General features: G+C 43.4%; 1 protein-coding gene across 7 annotated transcripts in view; it reads left to right on the top strand.

Annotated features, from left to right (window-relative positions):
• LOC118370391 (actin-binding LIM protein 3-like) overlaps window positions 1–24,767 on the top strand; it is a 141,089-nt gene that overhangs the window by 112,489 nt on the left and 3,833 nt on the right. For 3 of the 7 annotated variants that reach the window (XM_052457576.1, XM_052457570.1, XM_052457574.1), the window contains 7 exons: window positions 284–419; window positions 1,294–1,392; window positions 4,160–4,210; window positions 7,757–7,891; window positions 19,500–19,564; window positions 19,965–20,118; window positions 24,295–24,327. In XM_052457576.1, coding sequence (XP_052313536.1) covers window positions 284–419; window positions 1,294–1,392; window positions 4,160–4,210; window positions 7,757–7,891; window positions 19,500–19,564; window positions 19,965–20,118; window positions 24,295–24,327 — 673 coding nt within the window. The remainder of the gene's footprint in view (window positions 1–283; window positions 420–1,293; window positions 1,393–4,159; window positions 4,211–7,756; window positions 7,892–19,499; window positions 19,565–19,964; window positions 20,119–24,294; window positions 24,328–24,767) is intronic. The other 4 variants (XM_052457571.1, XM_052457575.1, XM_052457573.1 and 1 more) reach the window with 3 other exon arrangements.

Raw genomic sequence — 24,767 nt, 5'->3', positions numbered from 1 at the left:
GAGTAAAAGGTCTGAATACTTATGTAAATTTGATATTCAGTTTTTTATTTAGGATAAATTAGTCAAACATTCTAAAAATGTGTTTTTGATTTGTCATTATGGGTTATTGTATGTAGATTGATGAATGGGAAAATTCTTCAATCCATTTTAGAATAAGGCTGTAACGTAACAACATTTGGAAAAGGTCAAGGGGTCTGAATACTTTCCAAAGGCACTGTAGATGGTGCCAGACAGACAGACAGACAGAGCCCTGCAGACAATGACCTGCTACTGTGTTTCCCAGGACATCTATGACAGCATGGAGCTGAGACAGAGGCGCTTGTCCAGCCCAGGCTTCATAGACTCTCCCACCTACAGTCACCATGGCATGTCCCCCACCATGTCCACCTCCCGCTCCCCACAACACTGCTACCGCCCAGGTGAGTTACTTAACGTCACTCGACCACGTCACACAGCACTACACATAGGCAGGAGAAACTCCTCCATGAAAATGTTCATAAAGATGAAATAGCGTAAATCATTTTGCCGTACAATTTCAAGCAAGAAAGCAATTAGTGGACTGAGTTTGATCAGGCTCGGAAGGCGTCAGAGTGTGTGGAGATGTGTTTTATCCCTATGCCTTATGTTTGCTTCCTGTATAGGTGACTGGAACAACAATTAGTTTCAGGTTAACCCACTCAGGGTTAGGCGCCGCTCATGCACCCACATCACAATCCCCTCCAGTACTACCACTCACATCACACCACTGCCATATCTTCTCCAGACTCCTCTTTGAGTCCGATAACACTGTAGTATATACAGTACTGTGCGTGGTAGTGGTGGTGGTGGTATACTACTGGGGATTGCTCTTCCCACCATTCTCTCACGCTACAACATCCATCCCTGTCTAATAGCAGGTCATGAACCCTCGTTAGACCCTGCTGAACTAAATGAACTGAAGCAGGCATTAGATAGTTTTTATCACGCTTTGCCACTGTTCAAAAGACGTATCATTCTTCTCTAGTGGCGATGCATAGAGCTATGCTAGTCTTAAAGTCATCAACTATGTAGAATACCATCATGGCAGACTTGGCAGTTGCTTTATATTTTTCTTTCCTCTGCACACAGTCAGGCATAGTAGACATTTAGTCCTAATAACTAAACTGTCCGCTGTCTCTGACTGGCTGTGTCTCTGTGAGTGTGGGCTGAGCTTTGGCTGTGGGATGGAATGGGTCTGGTTAAGGGGTGGTGCCAATCCTTGGCTCATGCTCTCGTTTCTGTCACTCTCATTGGTCTTGGGCTGACTGTCTGCAGGCACTGAGAGTGGCAGGAGCTCTCCCTATTACAGTCAGCTTGATGCCAGACCCACCACGCACACCGCCTACCAAGCCCCCAAGCATTTCCATGTGCCAGGTAGGCCTCTGCTTTTCCTGTCCTTCACACCCATCCTCCATCCTCTTCCTCCAGACTGTCCTCTACTGAAGTCAGACCTACAAGGTTTTTCAAAGGTCACAATATGGGGGGACATGTTACGGCCTACTTACTTCATTACCCCAGCCTCCACCTGACTGTGTGTATTACCATGTCTCTCTGCATTGCTCATTTACAATGACATCCTCACCCCATCAATCATGGGCCGTTATTCAGGCTTAATCACGCCGTCTCAGGTTGTATGGCTTTATTACCCTGTGTTGTCTGCCAGTAGCTGAGCAGTAGCTCTTCCTCTTCTATTCTCTATACCGAGCGGCTGTTGAAATCAGATGCTGTGGCCGTCCCCGTCCATCTGTTGATACTGTGTATCATGTGCCTGTGTACATGCACATGCAGTAGCCATTATGCACTCATCTGTTTTTATTGATGGTGTCACTTTTACCTCAGCCGCCTTACTCATGGTGCGCCGTGTGTTGACACGTTTCCAGCTGAGCTAAGGGTTTCTGTGTGGAGGGAAAGACAGTGAATACATCAAACAACCTTGGTTTATGAGTCAGCAGACAGAGAGACGGGCAGACAGAGAGACAGGCAGACAGAGAGACGGGCAGACAGAGAGACGGGCAGACAGAGAGACGGGCAGACAGAGAGACGGGCAGACAGAGAGACGGGCAGACAGAGAGACAGGCAGACAGAGAGACGGGCAGACAGAGAGACAGGCAGACAGAGAGACAGGCAGACAGAGAGACAGGCAGACAGAGAGACAGGCAGACAGAGAGACGGGCAGACAGAGAGACAGGCAGACAGAGAGACAGGCAGACAGAGAGACAGGCAGACAGAGAGACGGGCAGAGAGAGAGACAGGCAGAGAGAGAGACAGGCAGACAGAGAGACAGGCAGACAGAGAGACAGGCAGACAGAGAGACGGGCAGAGAGAGAGACAGGCAGACAGAGAGACGGGCAGACAGAGAGACAGGCAGACAGAGAGACGGGCAGACAGAGAGACGGGCAGAGAGAGACGGGCAGACGGGCAGAGAGAGAGACGGGCAGACGGGCAGACAGAGAGACGGGCAGACAGAGAGACGGGCAGACAGAGAGCGGGCAGACAGAGAGACAGGCAGACAGAGAGACGGGCAGACAGAGAGACAGGCAGACAGAGAGACAGGCAGACAGAGAGACGGGCAGACAGAGAGACAGGCAGACAGAGAGACAGGCAGACAGAGAGACAGGCAGACAGAGAGACGGGCAGAGAGAGAGACGGGCAGAGAGAGAGACAGGCAGACAGGCAGACAGAGAGACGGGCAGACAGAGAGACGGGCAGACAGAGAGACAGGCAGACAGAGAGACGGGCAGACAGAGAGACAGGCAGACAGAGAGACGGGCAGACAGAGAGACGGGCAGAGAGAGAGACGGGCAGAGAGAGACGGGCAGAGAGAGACGGGCAGAGAGAGAGACGGGCAGACAGAGAGACGGGCAGACAGAGAGACGGGCAGACAGAGAGACGGGCAGACAGAGAGACGGGCAGACAGACGGGCAGACAGAGAGACGGGCAGACAGAGAGACGGGCAGAGAGAGAGACGGGCAGAGAGAGAGACGGGCAGACAGAGAGACGGGCAGACAGAGAGAGGCAGACAGAGAGATGGGCAGACAGAGAGACGGGCAGACAGAGAGACGGGCAGAGAGAGAGACGGGCAGACAGGGAGACGGGCAGACAGAGAGACGGGCAGAGAGAGACAGGCAGAGAGAGACAGGCAGACAGAGACAGGCAGACAGAGAGACGGGCAGACAGAGAGACGGGCAGACAGAGAGACGGGCAGACAGACGGGCAGAGAGAGAGACGGGCAGACAGAGAGACGGGCAGACGGGCAGAGAGAGAGACGGGCAGACAGAGAGAGGGCAGGAGAGACAGGGCAGACAGAGAGACGGGCAGACAGAGAGACGGGCAGAGAGACGGGCAGACAGAGAGACAGGCAGACAGAGAGACGGGCAGACAGAGAGACGGGCAGAGAGAGAGACGGGCAGAGAGAGAGACAGGCAGACAGAGAGACAGGCAGACAGAGAGACGGGCAGACAGAGAGACGGGCAGACAGAGAGACAGGCAGACAGAGAGACAGGCAGACAGAGAGACAGGCAGACAGAGAGACAGGCAGACAGAGAGACAGGCAGACAGAGAGACAGGCAGAGAGAGAGACAGGCAGAGAGAGAGACAGGCAGACAGAGAGACAGGCAGACAGAGAGAGACTGGCAGACAGAGAGAGAGACAGGCAGACAGAGAGACAGAGAAACAGGCAGACAGAGAGACAGAGTGAGAGGTTTGTTAAGGATCCAACATGTGAAAGAGATATAACAGGCTCTGTAGGTGAAGAGTGGCCTACTCTGGGGGTTGTCTGTTCTCTACTCTGTCCAGGCAAGGATGGCAAATTATTGGCAAAAAGTGTTATTTATTCCATATGTTTGATGCATTTTTCAAAAAAAAAGTCTACAGTACAACTTCTAACAACTTTAACACCTACAACACTTTCTTCTTCTACCATGAACCATGGCAGGTAGCCTAGAGGTTAGTGTTGGGCCAATAACCGAAAGGTTGCTGGTTTGAATACCCGGGCTGACAAGGTGTCAAATCTGTTGATTTACCCTTGAGCAAGGCACTTAACCCTAAAAAAAAACACATTTTACTGCACCTCCCCCTCTTCTCTTTTTTCCCTTTTCTCTTTTCACTGTTTCATTTCCTCTCTCTCATTTTGTGTCCTCAGCCACAGGCGAGCCCAACATCTACAGGAAACCTCCCATCTATAAGAGACATGGTATATGTGTGGGGCTGCCTGTCACGAGGCACGGCTCCTCTCTGTTTAGAGACATTTGTCTGTGATGTGTTTCAGCTGTGATTGATGCGTGTGTGTTGTGTGTGTCCCAACAAAACCCCACATCTGAATGTGTCAGCCTCTTACAACGATAATCAAGCTAAAACATTAACCACCATCAATGGTAGCTACCTGATTGGAAGCAACAAAAAAAAGAGTGAGAGGATGGAATGCTATTGGCCATATTTATCTTCCATAATAACCGATTGATTTGATAACCACAGATCTAATCTGATATGATACCTATTAACCCTCCCGCTGTGTTCATTTCATGTTAATTCATTCTGTGTTCCCGGTCCAAAAGGACCGCCCCATTATAGCTGATTATAAATCCATAATAATACATATATTATCACCTAATGTTGTGTTAGATCTTTTTAGCAACTTACGTTCTTGTGGACATTACACGTTTTGAACCTTCTATTTGCTATTTATGGCCTGTGGGCCTCATTGACCTGAGCTCATACAACTCGTTTTTGAGTAGAAAAAAAGCATAATGTATGGATTATTTTGACTATAACAAATACTCCGATGAAACATGTCGTGCTATTTGTCACGGACTACTTTTCGTCCAAGTTTAACAAGGACTCTCTTCTCCTCACCAGTGTCACGATCAAGGATATGATCAAGAGCCTCACATACAGTGTATCGTTTGGTCATTGTGCTGCCACAGAATGAATTGTGAGCAAGGCCTTAAAAAAGCTTTTATATACCAGAGCTATGAGAAATGGTGTGTGTGTGTGTGTGTGTGTGTGTGTGTGTGTGTGTGTGTGTGTGTGTGTGTGTGTGTGTGTGTGTGTGTGTGTGTGTGTGTGTGTGTGTGTGTGTGTGTGTGTGTGTGTGTGTGTGTGTGTGTGTGTGTGTGTGCGCGCGCTCAAACATACATGCATGTGGGAGTCTGGGAGAGGAAGTGTGTCCATTTGATGAATGGGCATGTGCCTGAACAAAATGTTACACACTAATTGTAGTCTCACCCATTCATTTCTAACGACCGGGATCACCACAGGTGTAAAAAAGTTCAATAAAACACCCAAAATGTAATGAAAATCATCCAAATGTATATTGTGTGTTCAGATGCCCTGTGTGGACAAAGTCATGGAACCTTATGACAATCAGATTGATTAAATGAGCAACATTTTCTCCAGAGAGAACACAGCAGGAGGGTTAAAACGCTTCTCAGTGCTGAGGCTCCACATCCTAGTTTGAAGCTGGCTAAACTGTTTCTGTCGTACTGTATATACTTTGCATGCTATTAACCAACTTGAACAGAGTGTACCTCCACCTAATTCCCACCACGGTTAACTGAGAAGGAACATGCTGATCTTGTTCCATGGATTCACTGGGCTTATTAGTGAGACTTGTCTTGCATGATCTCAATACATTATGCTAATGCTAGTACATTATGTCAAACTGCTGTTGGCAAGAAAGAAGCATCAATATTCCTTCCTTTTTGCTAATATTTTGAACAAAATTGTATTTTAATGGCCCAGTAATGGCAGCAATTTTTTTTTTACGTATTTCTTTCATTTGCGGTGTGACTGTGAATATCTTTTCTGTTTCTTGTGCTACAGTATGTGATGCACGGTCATTTTACCTCTAGACTTCAGAGATACTCAGTTTCCATATTTCATGGTTAAGTAGTTGTGCATGTCATTAGGCCGCATTGCTCACCGTAAGAGTATATACAGTATATATATAGTATATAGTATATATATATGTGTGTCAGTGTCTCTCTGTACTGTTCACTCTCCTGTATGGTTGTGTACATTACAGACTCATGGCGTTTCTCTGTTAAGATACAGTAGCATCAAACATACCACATAGACGTTGGGATAATATGCTTCAGCATTAATATAGCCGACAGTAATTATTTGCGCATAAAACCAATTGCTCCCAAGTTGTTGTGCTAGTAAAGATCCCCTCTCAACAGGTACTCACATTAGACAAAGACTGTGCATTGAGGCCCCCCAAAAAATGTCCTTCCTGCTACTCTGAAAAACCACATCATATTGAGCAGCACTATCTCAGTGTTGACTGAGAGGAAACATGGTTTGAACGCGTTCCCATTTCCCATTCAAATGCCAGAGAGAGGAGGAGAAACAGAGCAGAAATGATCTCTTTCATTCATAATACATTCAAGGGGATGTCACATCTCTGGGTACAAGCAATGGGGATACACGTAGACTGTCGTATGCGCACAGGCTCATAGTAGCACTATGGATCACGACAGTGTGACACACACACACACCTAACACAAGTATAATATGTTGAGAATGAGACACCTGCCTTAGGTTAAGGGTTACCACTTCCACAGCCCCTTGTGATCCAGCCTGGGCTCATTGTCCGACCTGTTGGGAGCTGATTCTGAATTCCATCAGCACATGCGTCTTTCTGACTGACTCAGTGCTCCTGTCCTCCAATAGTTATTGCCACCTTATGATTTGCAATGCAATCATCTCATGCTGGAGTCCCACCAGAACCTGTGTAGAGGTGGCTAGAAATGGATAGAAACCATTGTGAGCAGAGTGGTCATCTATCAACAGAGAGGTGGACAGAGGTACGATGAGTTGACATCAGGCGCTGAGTTACAGGACTTGACAGGCTTCCTTCCACGGTCCACCTAGTCATTTATGACAGAGGGTGGGGTCACACTATGTCTGTGTGTGTGTGGTTTTACCTGTGGCCTGTAATGCACATAACTGTTTGCTTAATCCACATGGAGGGTAACAGTGTTAACTTTGCTAGAGAGCTTTACAAGTTTCCTTGTCTGTTTAAATCCTAGCTGATTGGTTTACCTTCATGTGTGTAGAAGATCTGTTTGGTCCTTTATTTTTTTTTATCTATGTGGATAATATAACCTTGCTTCTTTTCACTCTCCCTCTCCCTTTATCCTGCTTTACTGTCCTTGGTCAACTCTCCTCTTTGTAAGTACCTGGGCCAGTCTATCTTTATCTGAACACTTACCAGTGCCTCAGATACACTATTATTTGTGGTTAATATTGGCATCTCTATCCTTATTTACCTCCCCCTCTCCCCCTCGCTCTGTCTTTCCCTCTGTCGTCCATGGCCTTGAGAGTCATCTTGCTGTGTATTAATTAGCTCATTAACCTGAGTGGTCTTTTGTCACTCCTCTTAGAGACTAACTAGACTGCCTGCCTTCCCACCACATCTCTGACTGCCACACTCGGTCTGCTTTACTGCAAGACCTAAACAAACAGGCTAGACACATTACTGAGAGAGGAATACTGTTCTCTCTCAGGAAGGCTGCCATCGAGGGTGTGTGTGTGTGTGTGTGTGTGTGTGTGTGTGTGTGTGTGTGTGTGTGTGTGTGTGTGTGTGTGTGTGTGTGTGTGTGTGTGTGTGTGTGTGTGTGTGTGTGTGTGTGTGTGTGTGTGTGTGTGTCTGTGTCTGTGTCTGTGTCTGTGTGTGTGTGTGTGTGTGTGTGTGTGTGTGCGTGTGCTTTCACCTCATCGTGTTCTCTCCATACAGGTGATTCTGACTACTCAGCCACGAAGAGTAAAACCAGCGAGGACATCCTCCAGACCTCCCAGTTTCCCGACTCGTATTCTCCTGACCACTACCACCAGCAGTCTAACTACTACCCCTACACCCCCTCTCCCAAAGGTACTGCTTCCGGAGGACCAAGAGCACTCACTGTTGGCTAAATGGGTTATTGAGAAATTGACTGGATGTATATCGATCAAGTTGTTAGATATTGAAAGAGAGCACGTCTTGGTCATAGATTTCCCGTGTCATTTCACCTCTCAACTCTATGTCTTACAGTAACCAGGTTTCCAACTTTAACCATCCAACTTTTTAAATGTACATCGGATAGAACAAAATTCACGACAGGCCTGATGGAAACAGCTAATTTGTCGATAAACTTTCCAAATCTCGACAAAACAAAATACGCTAAGACAAGGTTGGATCTTTTTTTTGTCTGTAAAATGAATACTGCGAGAAATGGCAGTGGGGAAAACCTTTCTTGATCAAATATTGAGATAATAACCTTCAAATTGAAGTAGAATTGGAATCACCTGATGACATGTTGTGTGGTCGCCCCACTACGACTCAGGAAAGCTGGCAGTTTATTGTACCACAGCTGAAATAAATGGTGATGAACACCACAGGGTGGTGAAGGTGCACGGTGATGAGTTTGATGCTCCTTTCCAGTAAATATTGAGGGCGACATGAGGATTGATGCTTGGCTGCTGTTTGACTAGTAAAAAATAATCTCTTTTGTCCATAATAATCTCGTCATGTAGGCTATGTCTGTGAGCTGTTGGCTAGAGCACACGTGTCAAGACCAGAGTGGGCACAATCACTATATAACAAATCAAATTTAATTTGTCACATGCTTCATACACAATGGGTGTAGACTAACAGAGAAATGTTCACTTACGGCCCTTGTCAACAATACAGAGATATACAAAAAAATAAAAAATAAATAGTAGAAACATTTGAGTAATAACACAACATAAATACACAATGAGTAACGATAACTTGGCTATACAGTACATTCGGAAAGTATTCAGACCCCTTGACTCTTACGTTGCAGCCTTATTCTAAAATCTACATTTTTCCCTCATCAATCTACACACAATACCCCATAATGACAAAACAGAAACGGGTTTATCTGAAATATCACATTTACATAAGTATTCAGACCTTTTACCCAGTACTTTGCTGAAGCACCTTTTGGCAGCGATTACAGCCTTGAGTCTTCTTGGGTATGACATTCCCATTCCTCTCAAGCTCTGTCAGGTTGGTTGGGGAGCGCTGCTGCACAGCTATTTTCATGTCTCTCCAGAGATGTTCAATCGGGTTCAAGTCCGGGCTCTGGCTGGACCACTCAAGGACATTCAGAAACTTGTCCCGGTGCCACTCCTGTGTTGTCTTGGCTGTGTGCTTAGGGTCGCTGTCCTGTTGGAAGGCAAAACCTTTGACCCAGTCTGAGGTCCTGAGCACTCTGGAGAAGGTTTTCATCAAGAATATCTCTGTACTTTGCTCCTTTCATCTTTGCCTCGATCCTGACTAGTCTCCCAGTCCCTGCCACTGAAAAACATCCCCACAGCATGATGCTGCCACCATCATTCTTCGCCATAGGGATGGTGCCAGGTTCCCTGGCATTCAGGGCAAAGAGTTCAATTTTGGTTTCATCAGACCAGAGAATCTTGTTTCTCATGGTCTGAGAGTCATTTAGGTGCCTTTTGGCAAACTCCAAGAGCGATTGTCATGTGTATTTTACTGAGGAGTGGCTTCCGTCTGGCTACTCTATCATAAAGGACTGATTGGTTGAGTTCTGCAGAGATGGTTGTCCTTCTGGAAGGTTCTCCCATCTCCACAGAGGAACTCTAGAGCTCTGTCAGAGTAACCATCAGGTTCTTGATCACCTGCCTGACTAAGGCCCTACTCCTAGATTGCTCAGTTTGGCCAGGCGGCCAGCTCTAGGAAGAGTCTTGGTGGTTCCAAACTTGTCCATTTCAGAATGATGGAGGCCACTGTGTTCTTGGGGATCTTCAATGCTGCAGACATTTGTCAGTACTCTTCCCCAGATCTGTGCCTCGACACAATCCTGTCTCGAGCTCTACGGACAATTCCTTCGATCTCATGGCTTGGTTTCTGCTCTGACATGCACTGTCAACTGCGGGACCTTATATAGACAGGTGTGTGCCTTTCCAAATCATGTCCAATATCCGCAGGTGGACTCCAATTAAGTTGTAGAAACATCTCAATAATGATCAATGGAAACTGAATGCACCTGAGCTCAATTTCTAGTCACATAGCAAAGGGTCTCAATACTTAAATAAGGTATTTCAGTTTTTTATTTTAAAAAATAATAACTGCTTTCGCTTTGTCATTATGGGTTATGTGTGTATTTTTTAAAGCAATTTTAGAATAAAGGCTGTAACATAAAAAATTGTGGAAAAAGTCAAGGGGTCTGAATACTTTCCGAAGGTATTGTATACACGGGGTACCAGTATTGAGTCGAGGTAGATATGTACACTACCGTTCAAGTACTAGACACTACCGTTCAAAACTAGACACTCTAATGTACTTGTCCTCTTGCTCAGTTGTGCACCGGGGCCTCCACTCCTCTTTATATTCTGGTTGGAGACAGTTTGCGCTGGTCTGTGAAGGGAGTAGTACACAGCGTTGTACGAGATCTTCAGTTTCTTGGCCATTTCTCGTATTGAATAGACTTCATTTATCAGAACAAGAATAAACTGAGTTTCAGAAGAAAGGTCTTTGTTTCTGGCCATTTTGAGCCTGTAATCGAACCCACAAATGCTGATGCTCCAGATACTCAACTAGTCTTCTTTAATTAGCACAACAGTTTTCAGCTGTGCTAACATAATTGCAAAAGGGTTTTCTAGTGATCAATTAGTCTTTTAAAATGATAAACTTGGATTAGCTAACACAACGTGCCATTGGAACACAGGAGTGATGGTTGCTGATAAATGAGCTTCTGTACGCCTATGTAGATATTCCATTAAAAATCATCTGTTTCCAGCTACAATAGTCATTTACAACATGAACAATGTCTACACTGTATCTCTGATCAATTTGATGTTATTTGGACAAATGGACAAAAAAAAACGTGTTTTTCTTTCAAAAACAAGGACATTTCTAAGTGACCCCAAACTTTTGAACGGTAGTGTACATGGTGTACAACGGTGAAACACGCTGCGGCTTCTTTATGGGACCAAACTCTTTCAAAACGTTTTTAATTTAAACGTTTTCAAAGTTTAAAACATAGAGATCAGCCTGTAAATCGAGGCAGCTGAAGTCTGAATCATGTGAGGGTGTAAGACAGTCAATTGACAGACTTGTTGGGAAATGTTTGGCGAGTAATCTGGTTAGCCAGCTACATTTATAGCTAGGCTATCTACCTCGAACGGCAATAACAGATACACCTAACTGCAGTGGTGAGAAAAGCATGGAGCCGAATTTATTAAAGAAAGAAAGCTCTAATAAGCATGGCTAATTTCATGACGGTGATAAGGAGTCTAGGTTCAAAAATTGAAAAAGGAATGAATAGTAAAGTTGACAGCTTACGTGTATCTTTGGAGAAAGCCATTTAGGATCATCATACAGCTCTGCCGACTCAACTGGAGAATAATAACAAGCAGTTACAAGGCCACATTGCTCTTGAAGTTGGACGTCTGGAGTCCTGTAGAATTCCTAGAATCTGGGAGAATAGGCGCTGCCAAAACAAAGTTCCACCCAGACATGTCAATCATAGTGGCAGGACTGCCAGCTGATGAAAACGAGGACCTAATCTCCAAAGTGAACCAGTTGATATCGGTAGGCCTAGGCTTTGAAACAGAGGTGACTGCAGTTGAGAGGATGAGGGAGAGAGGTAAAGGTCCCGGGGTTGTGAAGGTGGAGTGCCGGTCCGTGGAGGAGAAAGTGGCTCTGTTACGGAAAAAACTAAAGCTGCGAGACCATCCTGATTATAACAGGCTTCCTTTGATCAGCCAAGTCCCACACCGATCACCTTAAAGAACTGAACTTCAAGACGCTGCTGAGAGAAATACAAGGAGGAAAGGACTATTTTGTCACGGGGAAGCGGACGGGTCATGAAACGAGATCAACCAGAGGGACAACGTGGACAAGGACTTGGGGTTGACAGACCTACTACATACTGAGGGGCTTTCCCATCCCCTACGAGATTCGATTTCAAAAGCACATTGGAATGTTAACGGATGGACTACCTTGAACAATAAATTACTAATTACAATACTAAAATCCTTAAACCCGGACATTATCTCAATAAATGAAATGCATTTACGTTGGCAAGAAACTATTGATATTGAAGGGTATGTATGGTGTGGATCCAACAGGAACACTCATGTGAAAGCCCCCAGGGGCTCTGGGGGAGTGGGAATATGTGTAAAGTCTGATGTGATGAAAGCATTTCAAATTGAAATGATCGATAAAGCCTTAGAAGGAATTATTGGTATCTGCTTTGAACATGCTTTGAACATAGGGAGTCAGATTATTGTTTTGTTGTGTTTTCATGCTAATTGCCACCTGAACAGTCCACATGGGATAGAGATGCATCCTCCTTCTATAGTCATTTGTTAAGTCAAGTATAACTATATACAGAAGCAGATGCTATTTACATAAGTGGGTCGAATTGGGAGGTTAGATGACTATATAAATGATATTGATGATATTCCCATCGCGTGTTGCTTTGGATGGCTTTGTTAATCATCATGGAGAGACCCTATTAGAATTCCTTCAGGACTCTAAAAGGTCATTAATGGAAGGATATGCCCCTTAAGCGATAACTTTACATCCATATCTGGCAAAGGAAAAGCTGTGGTGGACTATATAGTTACCCTCCACGACTGTCTAGAAACGTGTTTGGAATCCTGATCGTTCAATTTTATTGATGATATTTTCTGTTGGCCACTAACTTCACTCAACCAGGTACTGCTGTGCACCACACGGGGCAAATGATATATACCCTGCATAGGCCTAAATGTAAGAATAGAAATGTGCCACATTACTTTCTATGTCCCGAAATGGAATGTAAGAGCTCTGGTGGAACTCATTGAAACTCTGCAAAGATGCCAAGAAACATCTGATTTAGATGTGTGGTATGAACATTTTTGTGATATTATATATTCTGAAATGGGAAAATATGTGAATAAAGAATACAGCCCCAAGTCCAGGAAAGTTTACAAGTCGAACAAGCCTTATTGGAATGATGAGTTAAGGGATCTGTGGTCAGTAATGCGTTAGGCGGAGTACTTATTTTTACAGTGTAAAGATAGGACTACAAGAGAACGTTTTAGGAAGGAATTTAAGAATAAAACAGCAAGTGTTTGATAAAAGACTGCGCCTATTCAAACAGAGATATCAGAGAGGGCAGTTATTACACCTTGAGGAGATACGGACGAGAAATCCTCAACTGTTTTGGAGCCAAATAAACAAGTTAGGACCAAAAGGACATAAGAAAATTCCAATGGAAGTCAGGGGGAGAAGGGGTTTGCTTGTTGGTTCTCAGGTAACAAAAATGTGGCAAATTTTGAAGAAGAATTTTATAAGGGCATATGTTCCCTGAGAACTAAAATGGAAAATACAACGTTAGAACCCTCTTACATATGTAACAAATACTTAAATGAGGAGCTGTTTGTGGCAGAATATAAGAAAAAAAAACATTTGAAAAGCTTTTGGCATTGATGAACTGCCTAATAAGGTTTTAAAATCCCCTAAATTAATTATGGTCCTATATGATTTGCTCCAAATGTGTTTCGAGTACAGTATACTGCCATCCATTTGGTAAAAGTCTATAGTGAATCCCATTCCCAAATCTTCAAGAAATGACCTGAGAGTGCCACTGAACTACAGAGACATGCGTTTATTAAGTACGGTTTATAAATTATATTCATCCATCCTCAACAATAGGCTAATGACCTTTTTGGAGGATCAAAACATGCTGGTGGAAGAACAAAATGGTTTTCGTAAATCCAGAGCCTGAATAGATAATATGTTCTCGGTCTGTACAATACTCAGAAATAGGTTACGCGAAGAGAATCCTACTTTTGCATGTTTCATTGATTTCCAGAAAGCTTTTGATTTTGACTGACTTGCCTGGTTAAATAAAGGTCAAATTAAATAAAAATGTGGAAATAGGGATATTTTAGCCTATAGTTTGTTAAAGACAGAGATTGATGGGACATTTTATCACGCAATCCAATCTCTTTACAAAGTACCAATTGCTTGTGTGCATGTTAATGAATATCGTAGAGATTGGTTTCACACACCCTCGGGCGTAAAACAAGACGCCTTATCACCAACTTTATTTGCCATGGTTATAAATTATTTGGCAAAATAAAATAAACAGTTAAATATTGGAGTAAGATACGTTGATGAAATGCTAAGTATGAAATGCTTTTATATGCTGATGATATTATTTTGATGGCAGAAACTGAACAAGACCTGCAGAACATGTTATTATGTGCAGTCAATTGGTGTATAAGATGGAGACTCATGATCAACCAGACAAAACACAGATAATGACTTTTAGAAAACCAGGTACTAAGAAAAATGTTTTTCAGTTTCGTTTGGGTGAAGATTGTGATTTACCTGATTTATTTGATATTAATAGTTAACGATTTTTTACTTAACAAATAGAAGGACATTTATGTTCTGTTTAATTCTGTGTTTCTGTAAAGAGACGGTTTCCACTCTAGCTTCCTGCAGTTAGTCTGGGCGTATGGTCAAGGAAATGGTATTCCAAGCTGGCATTCCATACACAAGACGTGGTGTCTGTGACCAGGGATAGAGATAGCCTGGAAGAGTTTAGAACAATCCCTCATCATCTCATTTTCCTGGCATCTGGGAAACTAAGCCGGGTTGGGGGTAATACAACATCCCGTGCAGATAACCAGGAAATGGACCAACATGGCTTATGAGAGGGGTGGAACCAGCCCTGACTAAGCATTTTATGTCCTATATAAGATCTATATTTTTTTCATTATCAGTTAGTTAAGACTGTTGGGTTGACTAGTCTCATTATTGCAATAATGAATCGATATTGAATGAAGATGATTGTTTGAAGAAATGACAAAGTCTCTCTCACTTGATTAGAATATTCCAAGACAAGACATTCTTGAGTTTACTAGCAATTATAAATATTTGGGTATTTTTATTGATGGACTTATTACCTTTCTATATGGAACATCTGCCCTGGCCGACTCAGCAAGTAGAGCTCTTGGAAGCTCTATAGGAAAAGCAAAAACACTCAAAGATATTAGTTATGCTATGTATTCCAAGACATACGTGTGTCCTGTTCTGGACTATTCAGCAGGAGTGTGGGGTGCTAAGAGGTATTTTAAAAACGAACATGTTCATAACTGGGCAGTACATTACTTTTTAGGTGTCTACAAGTTTGCACCTATACTTGCAATAACTGTGGTGATGGGCTGGGAACCCTGTGAGGTGAGAGGGAAGGTGTGTAGGGTGAAACTTTGGAATAGACTGTTGGATGTGTCAACTTTCAGAATAACTAATAATGTATCCATAAGGGATCTATCCATAGGGGGAGCCTGGGCAACTGAAATGGCTGACCTTTTTCAACAGTCTGACTGTGAACATCTGTATGAAAACCAAATTAAGGGAGACATAGATATGATTTTTTTTTTAACTATTGGTGCAATGTGAAAAAAAAATGGGTGGAGGAGATTAATCATGAACCCAAATTGACAACCTTTTGTTTGATTAAGGGTGCATTTGTGTGTGAGAGATATATTATGTTTAACCTACCTAAAAAGAAGAGATCGCTATGTGCACAGGTAAGATCAGCGATATTGCCTCTGTGTATTGTGGTAAAATGGAAGTGGAAAGACTATGCAACTATTGTGACCTCGAAGAAATAGATAATGAAACTAATTTGAACCTCTATTGCCCTTTCATCCATGATATACGCTTGCTCTTATTCTAGAAAGCACACCAGATATACCCTGGCATTATAAGGCTGAGTAATGAAGAGAAACTGAAATGGTTTTTTTTGTCCATTGTGTATTTCCGTTTGCGGAATATTTAGATAATGCCTGGAATAAAAGAAAAAGGATTACCTTTAATTAGATTGTACAAATATTTTGCTCTTATGTGGTAATTGGCACGTGTGTACAATTGAAGTCAGAAATTTACATACACCTTAGCCAAATACATTTAAACTCAGTTTTTCACAATTTAATCCGAGTAAAAAAATGTCCTGTCTTAGGTCAGTTAGGATCACCACGTTATTTAAAAACAAAACGTGAAATGTCAGAATAATATAAAAATAATACAACTTTTTTTCGGAGGTCTTGGCTGATTTCTTTTGATTTTCCCATGATGTCAAGCAAAGAGGCACTGAGTTTGAAGGTATGTCTTGAAATACATCCACAGGTACACCTCCAATTGACTCAAATGATGTCTATTTTCAGAAGCTTCTAAAGCCATGACATAATTTTCTGGAATCTTCCAAGCTGTTTAAAGGTAAACAATTGTTCTGTCTGTAAACAATTGTTGGAAAAATGACTTGTGCCACTCTTTATCCAATGTGTGCAATGCAGAGAACACCAAGAAGAAGAATTATAATTTAATTACCACTGTGAATTATTGTAATGTTTGTTTATGTGTCATTTAATCCCATAAGGGATGGGTTACCAATTGGTGATTAACAGCAGTGTATTTGATGAGTCAAAAGAGATCCAAAAAGGTCAATGCAGAGATTCCGGGTAGCTATTGGTTAACTATTTTGGGGGTAGAAGCTGTTCAGGGTCCTGTTGGTTCTCTACCCTCTGTAGTGCTTTGCGGTCGGATGCCAAACAGTTGCAATACCAAGCAGTGATGAAGCACGTCGAGATGTTCTCAATGGCGCAGCTGTCGAACTTTGTAAGGATCATGAGGGCCCATGACAAATCTTTTCAGCCTCCTTATGTGGAAGAGGCGTTGTCGTGCCCTCTTCACGACTGTGTTGATGTGTGTGGACCGTGATAGTTCCTTAGTGATGTGGACACAGAGGAACTTGAAAGGTGCGTGCTCGGCCTTACGTTTCCTGTAAGTCCACGATCAGCTCCTTTGTCTTGCTGATGTTGAGGGAGAGGTTGCTGTCCTGGCACCACACTGCCAGGTCTCTGACCTTGTCCCTGTAGGCTGTCTCATCGTCGTTGGTGATCCGGCCTTCCACCGTTGTGTGGTCTGCAAAAACTTAATGATGGTGTTGGAGTCATCCGCGGCCACGCAGGGGTGTTCCTTTTGTCCAAGTGGGAAAGGGCAGGTGGTATATGAATTGGAGTGGGTCCAGGGTGCCTGGGATGATGGTGTCGATGTGCGCCATGACCAGCCATTCAATCATTTCATGACTATAGATTTGAGTGCTACAGGGCGATAGTCATTTAGACAGGTTACCTTGGTGTTTTTTGGCACAGCGTGGTGGTCTACTTGAAACATGTTAGTAGGTATTACAGACTTGGTCAGGGACAGGTTGAAAATGTCAGTGAAGAAAGACACTTGCCAGTTGGTCAGTGCATGCTCTGAGTACCTGTCCTGGTAATCCGTCTGGCCTAGTGAACGTTAACCTATTTGAAGGTCTTGTTCACATTGGCTATGGAGAGTGAAATCACACAGTCATCTGGAACAGCCTCGAAGCACGCATAGAGGGTATTTAGCTCATCTGGTAGGCTTGTGTCACTCGACAGCTCGCGGCTGGGTTTCCCTTTGTAATCCATGATAGTTTGCAAGCCCTGCCACACCCTCCAAGCATCAGAGCCAGAGTGCATCAGAGCCAGAGTAGTAGGATTCGATATTGGTCCTGTATTGACGCTTTGCCTGTTTGATGGTTCGTCGGAGGACATAGCGGGATTTATTATAAGTGTCCGGATTAGTGTCCCACTCATTGAAAGCGTCAGCTCTAGCTTTTAGCTCAGTGCGGATGTTGCCTGTAATCCATGACTTCTGGTTGGGATATGTACACTTCATTTGACCACTTGCAGGAATTCCTGTTTGAGTTTTTGCTTGTAAGCAGGAATCAGGAGAATATAGTTATTGTTAGATTTGCCAAATGGAGGGTGAGGGAGATTTTTTTTTGTATGCGTCTTTGTATGTGGAGTAAAGGTGATCTAGAGGTTTTTTTTTTCGTTTCTAGTTGCACAGGTGACATGCTGGTAGAAATGAGGTAAAACTGATTTCAGTTTTACTGCATTAAGGTCAACGGCCACCAGGAGCGCGGAGCATTTTCTTGTTTGCTTATGGCCTTTTACAGCTCGTTGAGTGCCATCTTAGTGCCAGCATCGGTTTGTGGTGGTAAATAGACAGCTACAAAATATATAGATGAAAACCAGTAGCGTGCCGTGGTTCTGGGGCCTGGGCCTTCAGTGAAGTCCTACACAGTCCCACCCGAATTAATCCACCTCTTATTACCATCATTATGATGCCATGGCTCTAGACACTATACATTTAGACAGAAACGCAGTATAACCAGGCGTTGCGTCATCTTGAAATTGACATTTTTATTCAGAGAATTGCAGGGGAAGAGTACAATACCTTTTTTCATTGTGCAGCTTCGTTGCCCTGCGCGCTTGTTCGTTGAGCTGTAGATCCACTCGGGTGTCCCCAAAAGTTTTCAAAAGCACCATTGCTTGGAAGTGCCCAGCCGTACTTTGGTGTCTCGTTGCTGCCTGTGAGTCATTGATAGCGCCCATCGTTGAAAGTGGCGAACGAAACCCTTTCCCGCCTGTGACAGGCTTTGTAGCGTCGGCGTCTACCTCTCCTGACAATGTCTAACTTTTCTTGAAAAGTTTGTCTTGAGAATGGCGTTATAATTATATCCTCGACCAAATCTATATCTTCTCCTTCCGCCATTGTGGGTTGAAAAAACAGCTTAGTAGTACGCAAATGAATTCGTTGATCAATTTCAGTTTCCTAGTTCTGAGACCTGCCCATATAGGACCTGCCTCTCAATATTGGTAATCCAATCAAAAGACGCGCACGCACTACGCCTGCTAGCTGGCTCCTGTGTAACACTGGAGCCAGCCAGCAGGCCTACAATAGCCAACTCTAAAGCTGATTGATTGACACTAAATTCTAATTTCCATTCACTTTAAGCTACAAGGGCCGGCACTGTTGATTCTGAAGGCCTGAGGGCAGATTTTAGACCCCTGGCAACACATGATGGCTGAATATGATTGGATAAAAGATCTAAAATAAAGACCAGCCCTCCAAATCTCAACATGGGGCTGGAAGCAGTGCAACCAAGAGGAACGCTATGAAATGAAGAGTGTAACTCTTACTCTGGGGAATAATTTAATACATATTTGTGGGAAAATATATATATTTTTAAATTATATTCTGATGATGTTTAGGCCAGCAGAGAAGGCATTGCTGGCCCTGACGGCCCACCACTGAATAAAACTTCATTGTAAACATTTTTTGTGACAAAACCATCAGTAGAGTTAAAAATGTGATGGAAACCCATTTAACTTGTATTTTTTATTTGGTACATGGGAATTTAATCGCAAAAGTTATTTTTCTGTGCATTATGTCATTATGCCTTTTATCCACAGTTTGATGGAGACACATCTCTGGTGGGAAAATGTGTATATTGTTTTTATGCAGATTTTTTTATATTCACATGAAAGTCTGTCGCCAATTGGATGGAAACCTAGATAGAAATGTTGATTTCTCTCTCTGTCCTTGATCTCGCTCTCTCTCTCTTTCTCTCTCATCTCAGCTACTCGTGCTCGGAGGTTTTCCTCGGGTGGAGAGGAGGATGGATGGAATCAAAGTCTTAACAGGGTCAGTATGACACAATAAATGCGATTCAAAATATTGTTCATTTGTATTTGTGACTGAAAAAGAGTGGACCAATAAAAAGGAAATCATAGAAATATACATTTGATTTCATATGATTTATTTCTCAGAATGTTTTATTTCTTTAAAAGATTTCAAATGCAGAAAGATTCAGTAAATATCTCTGAGACTAGCATTACTCCACATTGCATGTTTGTTGTGTGGTAAAAAAACAAGGCTGTAAATATTTCATGAATCTTGTCAACAGGGCTTCAGCTCCAGACATTATTCATATTTCCTCTCTTTCTTTGTCTGATTCACCTCTCTCCTTTTCCTTTCATCTCTCTCTCTCTCTCTCTCTCTCTCTCTCTCTCTCTCTCTCTCTCTCTCTCTCTCTCTCCCCCAGCTCCAAGGTGGTATAGGCCGTATGATTCTGAAGGAGGAGATGAAAGCTAGGTCGGGTTCCTATGACAATGACCCATGGGGCAGCGCCCGAAACTCCCGTAGCGGCAGCAAAGAGGCCCTGCACAACGTGGGCTACAACAACACTGTCAACGGATGTAAGAACACCATTATCCACTTATATTACAGCTCTGATAAAGATGTTGTCCGTAAACATCACTGTCGTCCGTTTATCCACACTGACATAGCATTAAGGCTAGATTGTAAATCTCAGTGTCGGCAATATTTGACAAGCCAGTTGTTTTCTCTGTTCTCTCATGTGCATTGCTCATCCGGATCCTGGTGCTATATGAATAGCTATGGGGAAGGTGTGCCTGTCCGTCCTTAGCTAGCTCCGCGGCAGCAGTGTGGAGGTGAGAGGAGGGCAGAGTGCCAGGGGTCTGAGCCAGAGAGAGATGGGAGATGAGTCAGTTAAATCCCAGCCTCTGATGGACGGACTGACTGACTGACAAATGCTGTTATGAGAGGAGCCACTCCATAGTGACTCAGCGGTCCAAAAATATAATATATGCCTCCAAAATGGCCCCCTATACCCTCTATAGTGCACTGCTTTTGACCATAGTAGTGCACTACATAGGGAATAGGTTGTTATTTGGTATGGACACCACGTTATGTACCACCTGGAAGTTATGCCTGTACGTCAAGATTGTGTATTAATTAAAGTGCGCTATGTTGTTGTGATTGAGATCCCCCTCAGGTTGCCATACCTTATATGTGGTCAGATCTTCCATCCCTGTGGCTTTGGGAATTAATGCATCTGTCTCTGTACAGACAGACAGACAGACAGACAGACAGACAGACAGACAGACAGACAGACAGACAGACAGACAGACAGACAGACAGAGAGAGAGAGAGAGAGAGAGAGAGAGGAGAGAGAGAGGAGAGAGAGAGAGGGAGAGAGAGGGAGAGGGAGAGGGAGAGGGAGAGGGAGGGGAGAGAGAGAGAGGAGGGGGAGGGAGGGAGGGAGGGAGGGAGGGAGGGAGGGAGGGAGGGAGGGAGGGAGGGAGGGAGGGAGGGGAGGGAGGGAGGGAGGGAGGGAGGGAGGGAGGGAGGGAGGGAGAGAGGGAGAGAGGGAGAGAGGGAGAGAGAGAGAGGTTTTTTCCCATTATTCTTTTCTAAATTCTTCAAGCTCTGTGAAGATGTTGGGGATCATGTCTAGACAGCAATTTTCAAGTCTTACCACAGATTTTCAAGCATATTTTAAGTCAAAACTGTAACATTCACTGTCTTCTTGGTAAACAACTCCAGTGTATATTTGGCCTTGTGTTTTAGGTTATTGTCCTGCTGAAAGGTGCATTTGTCTCCCAGTGTCTGGTGGAAAGCTGACTGAACCAGGTTTTCCTCTAGGATTTTGCCTGTACTTAGCTCCATCCCGTTTCCTTTTTATCCTGAAAAACTCCACAGTAGTTGCCGATGACAAGCATACCCATACCATGACGCAGCAACCACCATACTTGAAAATAAGGAGGCACTTTAATCAGTGATTTGCCCCAAACATAAGGCTTTGCATTTAGGCCAAAAAGTGTATTCCTTTGTTGTGTTTTTTTGCTGTATTAATTTAGTGCCTTGTTGCATACAAGATGCATGTTTTATAATATTTTTATTCTGTGTATTTGTATTCTTCTTTTCACTCAGTCATTTAAGTCATTATTTTGGAATCACTACAATGTTGTTAAGCCATCTTAAGTTTTCTACCATCAAAACAATTCTGTAGCTGTATTAAAATAACCATTGGCCTCATGGTAACATCCCTGAGCAGTTTCATTCCTGTCCTGCAGCTTAGTTCAGAAGGACAACTGTATCTTTGTGTCTGGGTGGTTTAATATATAATCCACAGCATATTTATTAACTTGACCATGATTCAAGAGATAGTCCATGTTGGATTTCTTATTGTTACCCATCTGCCATTCACTGCCCTTCTTTATGAGGCTTTTGAAAAGCTCTCTGGTCTTTGTGCTTGAAATTCAATACTTGACTGAGGGACCTTACAGATGTTGTATCTACGGGGGACAGAGGAAGGGTTAGTCATTCAAAAAGTGTCCATGTAACGTTTTATGTGATTTGTTAAGCACTGTAGCAAGCCATGCACAATGCTGCGCATCCCAACACACACATACACACACCACCTTGGCCTTCAGCCCCTCTCCATGATTAAACTGCATACGAAGCCAGCACGGGAGAGAAATCTAATACACTGTGACCAACTGACCCTATTCGTCTATCATGTCAGTTTATCATCTCTCATCTCTAATGATAACACACAGGCAGGTAGAGAGCAGAGCAGGGAGGAAACGGTGCTCTGCTGGCTCGTAGAGCTGATGTAACAGTACAACTTTAGACCGTCCCCTCGCGCGAACCTGGGACCCTCTGCACACATCGACAACAGTCACCCACGAAGCATCGTTACCCATCGCTCCACAAAAAACACGACCCTTGCAGAGCAAGGGGAACCACTACTTCAAGGTCTCAGAGCAAGTGACCGATTGAAACGCTATTTAGCGCGCACCACCGCTAACTAGCTAGCCGTTTCACATCCGTTACACTGAGGCTGTGTCATAGGTAACCATGTGTTTCTGGCTGCTCTGATGAAGGATGTGCACACTTACATCGAGCCTCCTCTCTCCTATCTCCTCCTTACTCATCACATGAAGTGTATGTTTACATGTTAGGGTGTGGAAACGAGAGTGAGGGAGAGAGAGGGAGAATGTGCGTTTTGTTGTGTACTGCAGGGCGTACATACATTTGACTTCCCCCACCGCCCCACTCCAGTTGAAGGCGTATGTCTCTCTTCCTGTTTTATTGATGAGTCATTAAAGCTGCCGCCACGTTTAAAGGATGTTGTCATTCTCTTTGGGGAAAGTGAGAACACAACCAGCAACAGCACCAGCCAGCCACACTGACTAATGTGATGCACATGAAAGCTTTCTAAAGGAGCCATTTTCCCTGTATTGTGCAGGGAAAAGTAATGCACTACACTACCGGTCAAACATTTTAGAACACCTACTCATTCAAGGGTTTTTCTTAATTTTTTACTATTTTCTACATTGTAGATTAATAGTGAAGACATCAAAACTATGAAATAACACATATGGAATCATGTAGTAAGCAAAAAGTGATAAACAAATCCAAATATATTTATATATATTTGAGATTCTTCAAAGTAGCCACCCTTTGCCTTGATGACAGCTTTGCACACGCCTGGCATTCTCTCAACCAGCTTCATGAGGTAGTCACCTGGAATGCATTTCAATTAACAGGTGGGCCTTCTTAAAAGTGGAATTTGTGGAATTTCTTTCCTTCTTAATGTGTTTGAGCCAATACAGAAGATAGTATACAGAAGATAGTCCTATTTGGTAAAAAAAACAAGTCCATATTATGGTAAGAACAGCTCAAATAAGCAAAGAGAAACAACAGTCCATCATTTCTTTAAGACATGAAGGTCAGTCAATATGGAAAAGTTCAAGAACTTTGGAAGTTTCTTCAAGTGCCGTCTCAAAAACCATCAAGCGCTATGATGAAACTGGCTCTCTAGAGGACCGCCACAGGACTGGAAGACCCACAGTTACCTCTGCTGTTGAGGATAAGTGTTATTTAATAGTTTTGATGTCTTCACTACTATTCTGAAATGTAGACAATAGTCAAAATAAAGACAAACCCTAGAATGAGTAGGTGTTCTAAAATGTTTACTGGTACTGTAAATAAGGAATAGGGTGCCATTTGGGACACACACATTAGTACACATATTGTTGGAAGATGAAATGGTTATTCATCTCACTGAACCCTCTTTTATTTAAGTCCTCCTTGTTGTATATCTCTTGTGTTCTTGTTATAGTCCTTGTTATATGTGTTAAGTCCTACTAGGACAAGCAGTGGCATTCTTGTCTGGCATTGTTCGTACAGACCTCTTCCATCTCTCCATCCTCACTGTAATCCATGAGAAGCTGTGTCATACTATAGCTCCTAGAACATTGTTTTTCTCAAACTTGAGAACCGCAGTTGCTATGTGTGTTGGTATCTTTCATCATTGTCATGAACCTGGATTCAAGACTGATTGTACCAGGAGGGTCTTTTAAGATTCTGTTGAGAAACCGGTATAGGATCTTTATGAGACCAGATGAGAACACTTAACCATGCACGTTTACAAGCAGAGGCTGTATCTAACCATGTCAACCCCCCTCCCTCTCTCCCCCCGCTCTCTCTTTCGCTCACTCTCTCTCTCTGTCTTTCTCTCTCTGTCTCCATCTGTCTCCACCTATATATTGCTCTCTTTGCAGCTCCCACCAGATCCCACTACAATGCAGGCAGTGGTGAGTGATATGACTCTGTCTGTCTGTCTGTCTGTCTGTCTGTCTGTCTGTCTGTCTGTCTGTCTGTCTGTCTGTCTGTCTGTCTGTCTGTCTGTCTGTCTGTACGTACAGGGTGAGGGTCATCACAAGGGCACAGTACAGTTATATCTTTGTATGCAAGATGAGCTCTTTAGCCATGTCACTCATCTGATATTGATTGATTCGTGTATATTACAATGATCATCACAATGACAACAAATGCCATTTTAATGAAATCAATTGTGCTCATAGTTGTTTACACAAGGATTACAAATCATGCATGTTGCATAGTAGAGGTTGAAAATATCAATGAATTAAAAATGTAAGATACAGTACATATTCTGCTGCATAATGGCTTTTGATACAGGCTTTGACATTTCTTTGTAATGTCATTGCCCGTAAATGAAAAAGACAGGGAGAAA

The sequence above is a fragment of the Oncorhynchus keta genome, chromosome 12 (genome assembly GCF_023373465.1).
Source record: "Oncorhynchus keta strain PuntledgeMale-10-30-2019 chromosome 12, Oket_V2, whole genome shotgun sequence".
In the NCBI taxonomy this organism is placed as follows: domain Eukaryota; kingdom Metazoa; phylum Chordata; class Actinopteri; order Salmoniformes; family Salmonidae; genus Oncorhynchus; species Oncorhynchus keta.
The sequence above is the reverse complement of the archived record's forward strand: the minus strand, read 5'-3'. Positions and strand labels throughout refer to the sequence as shown.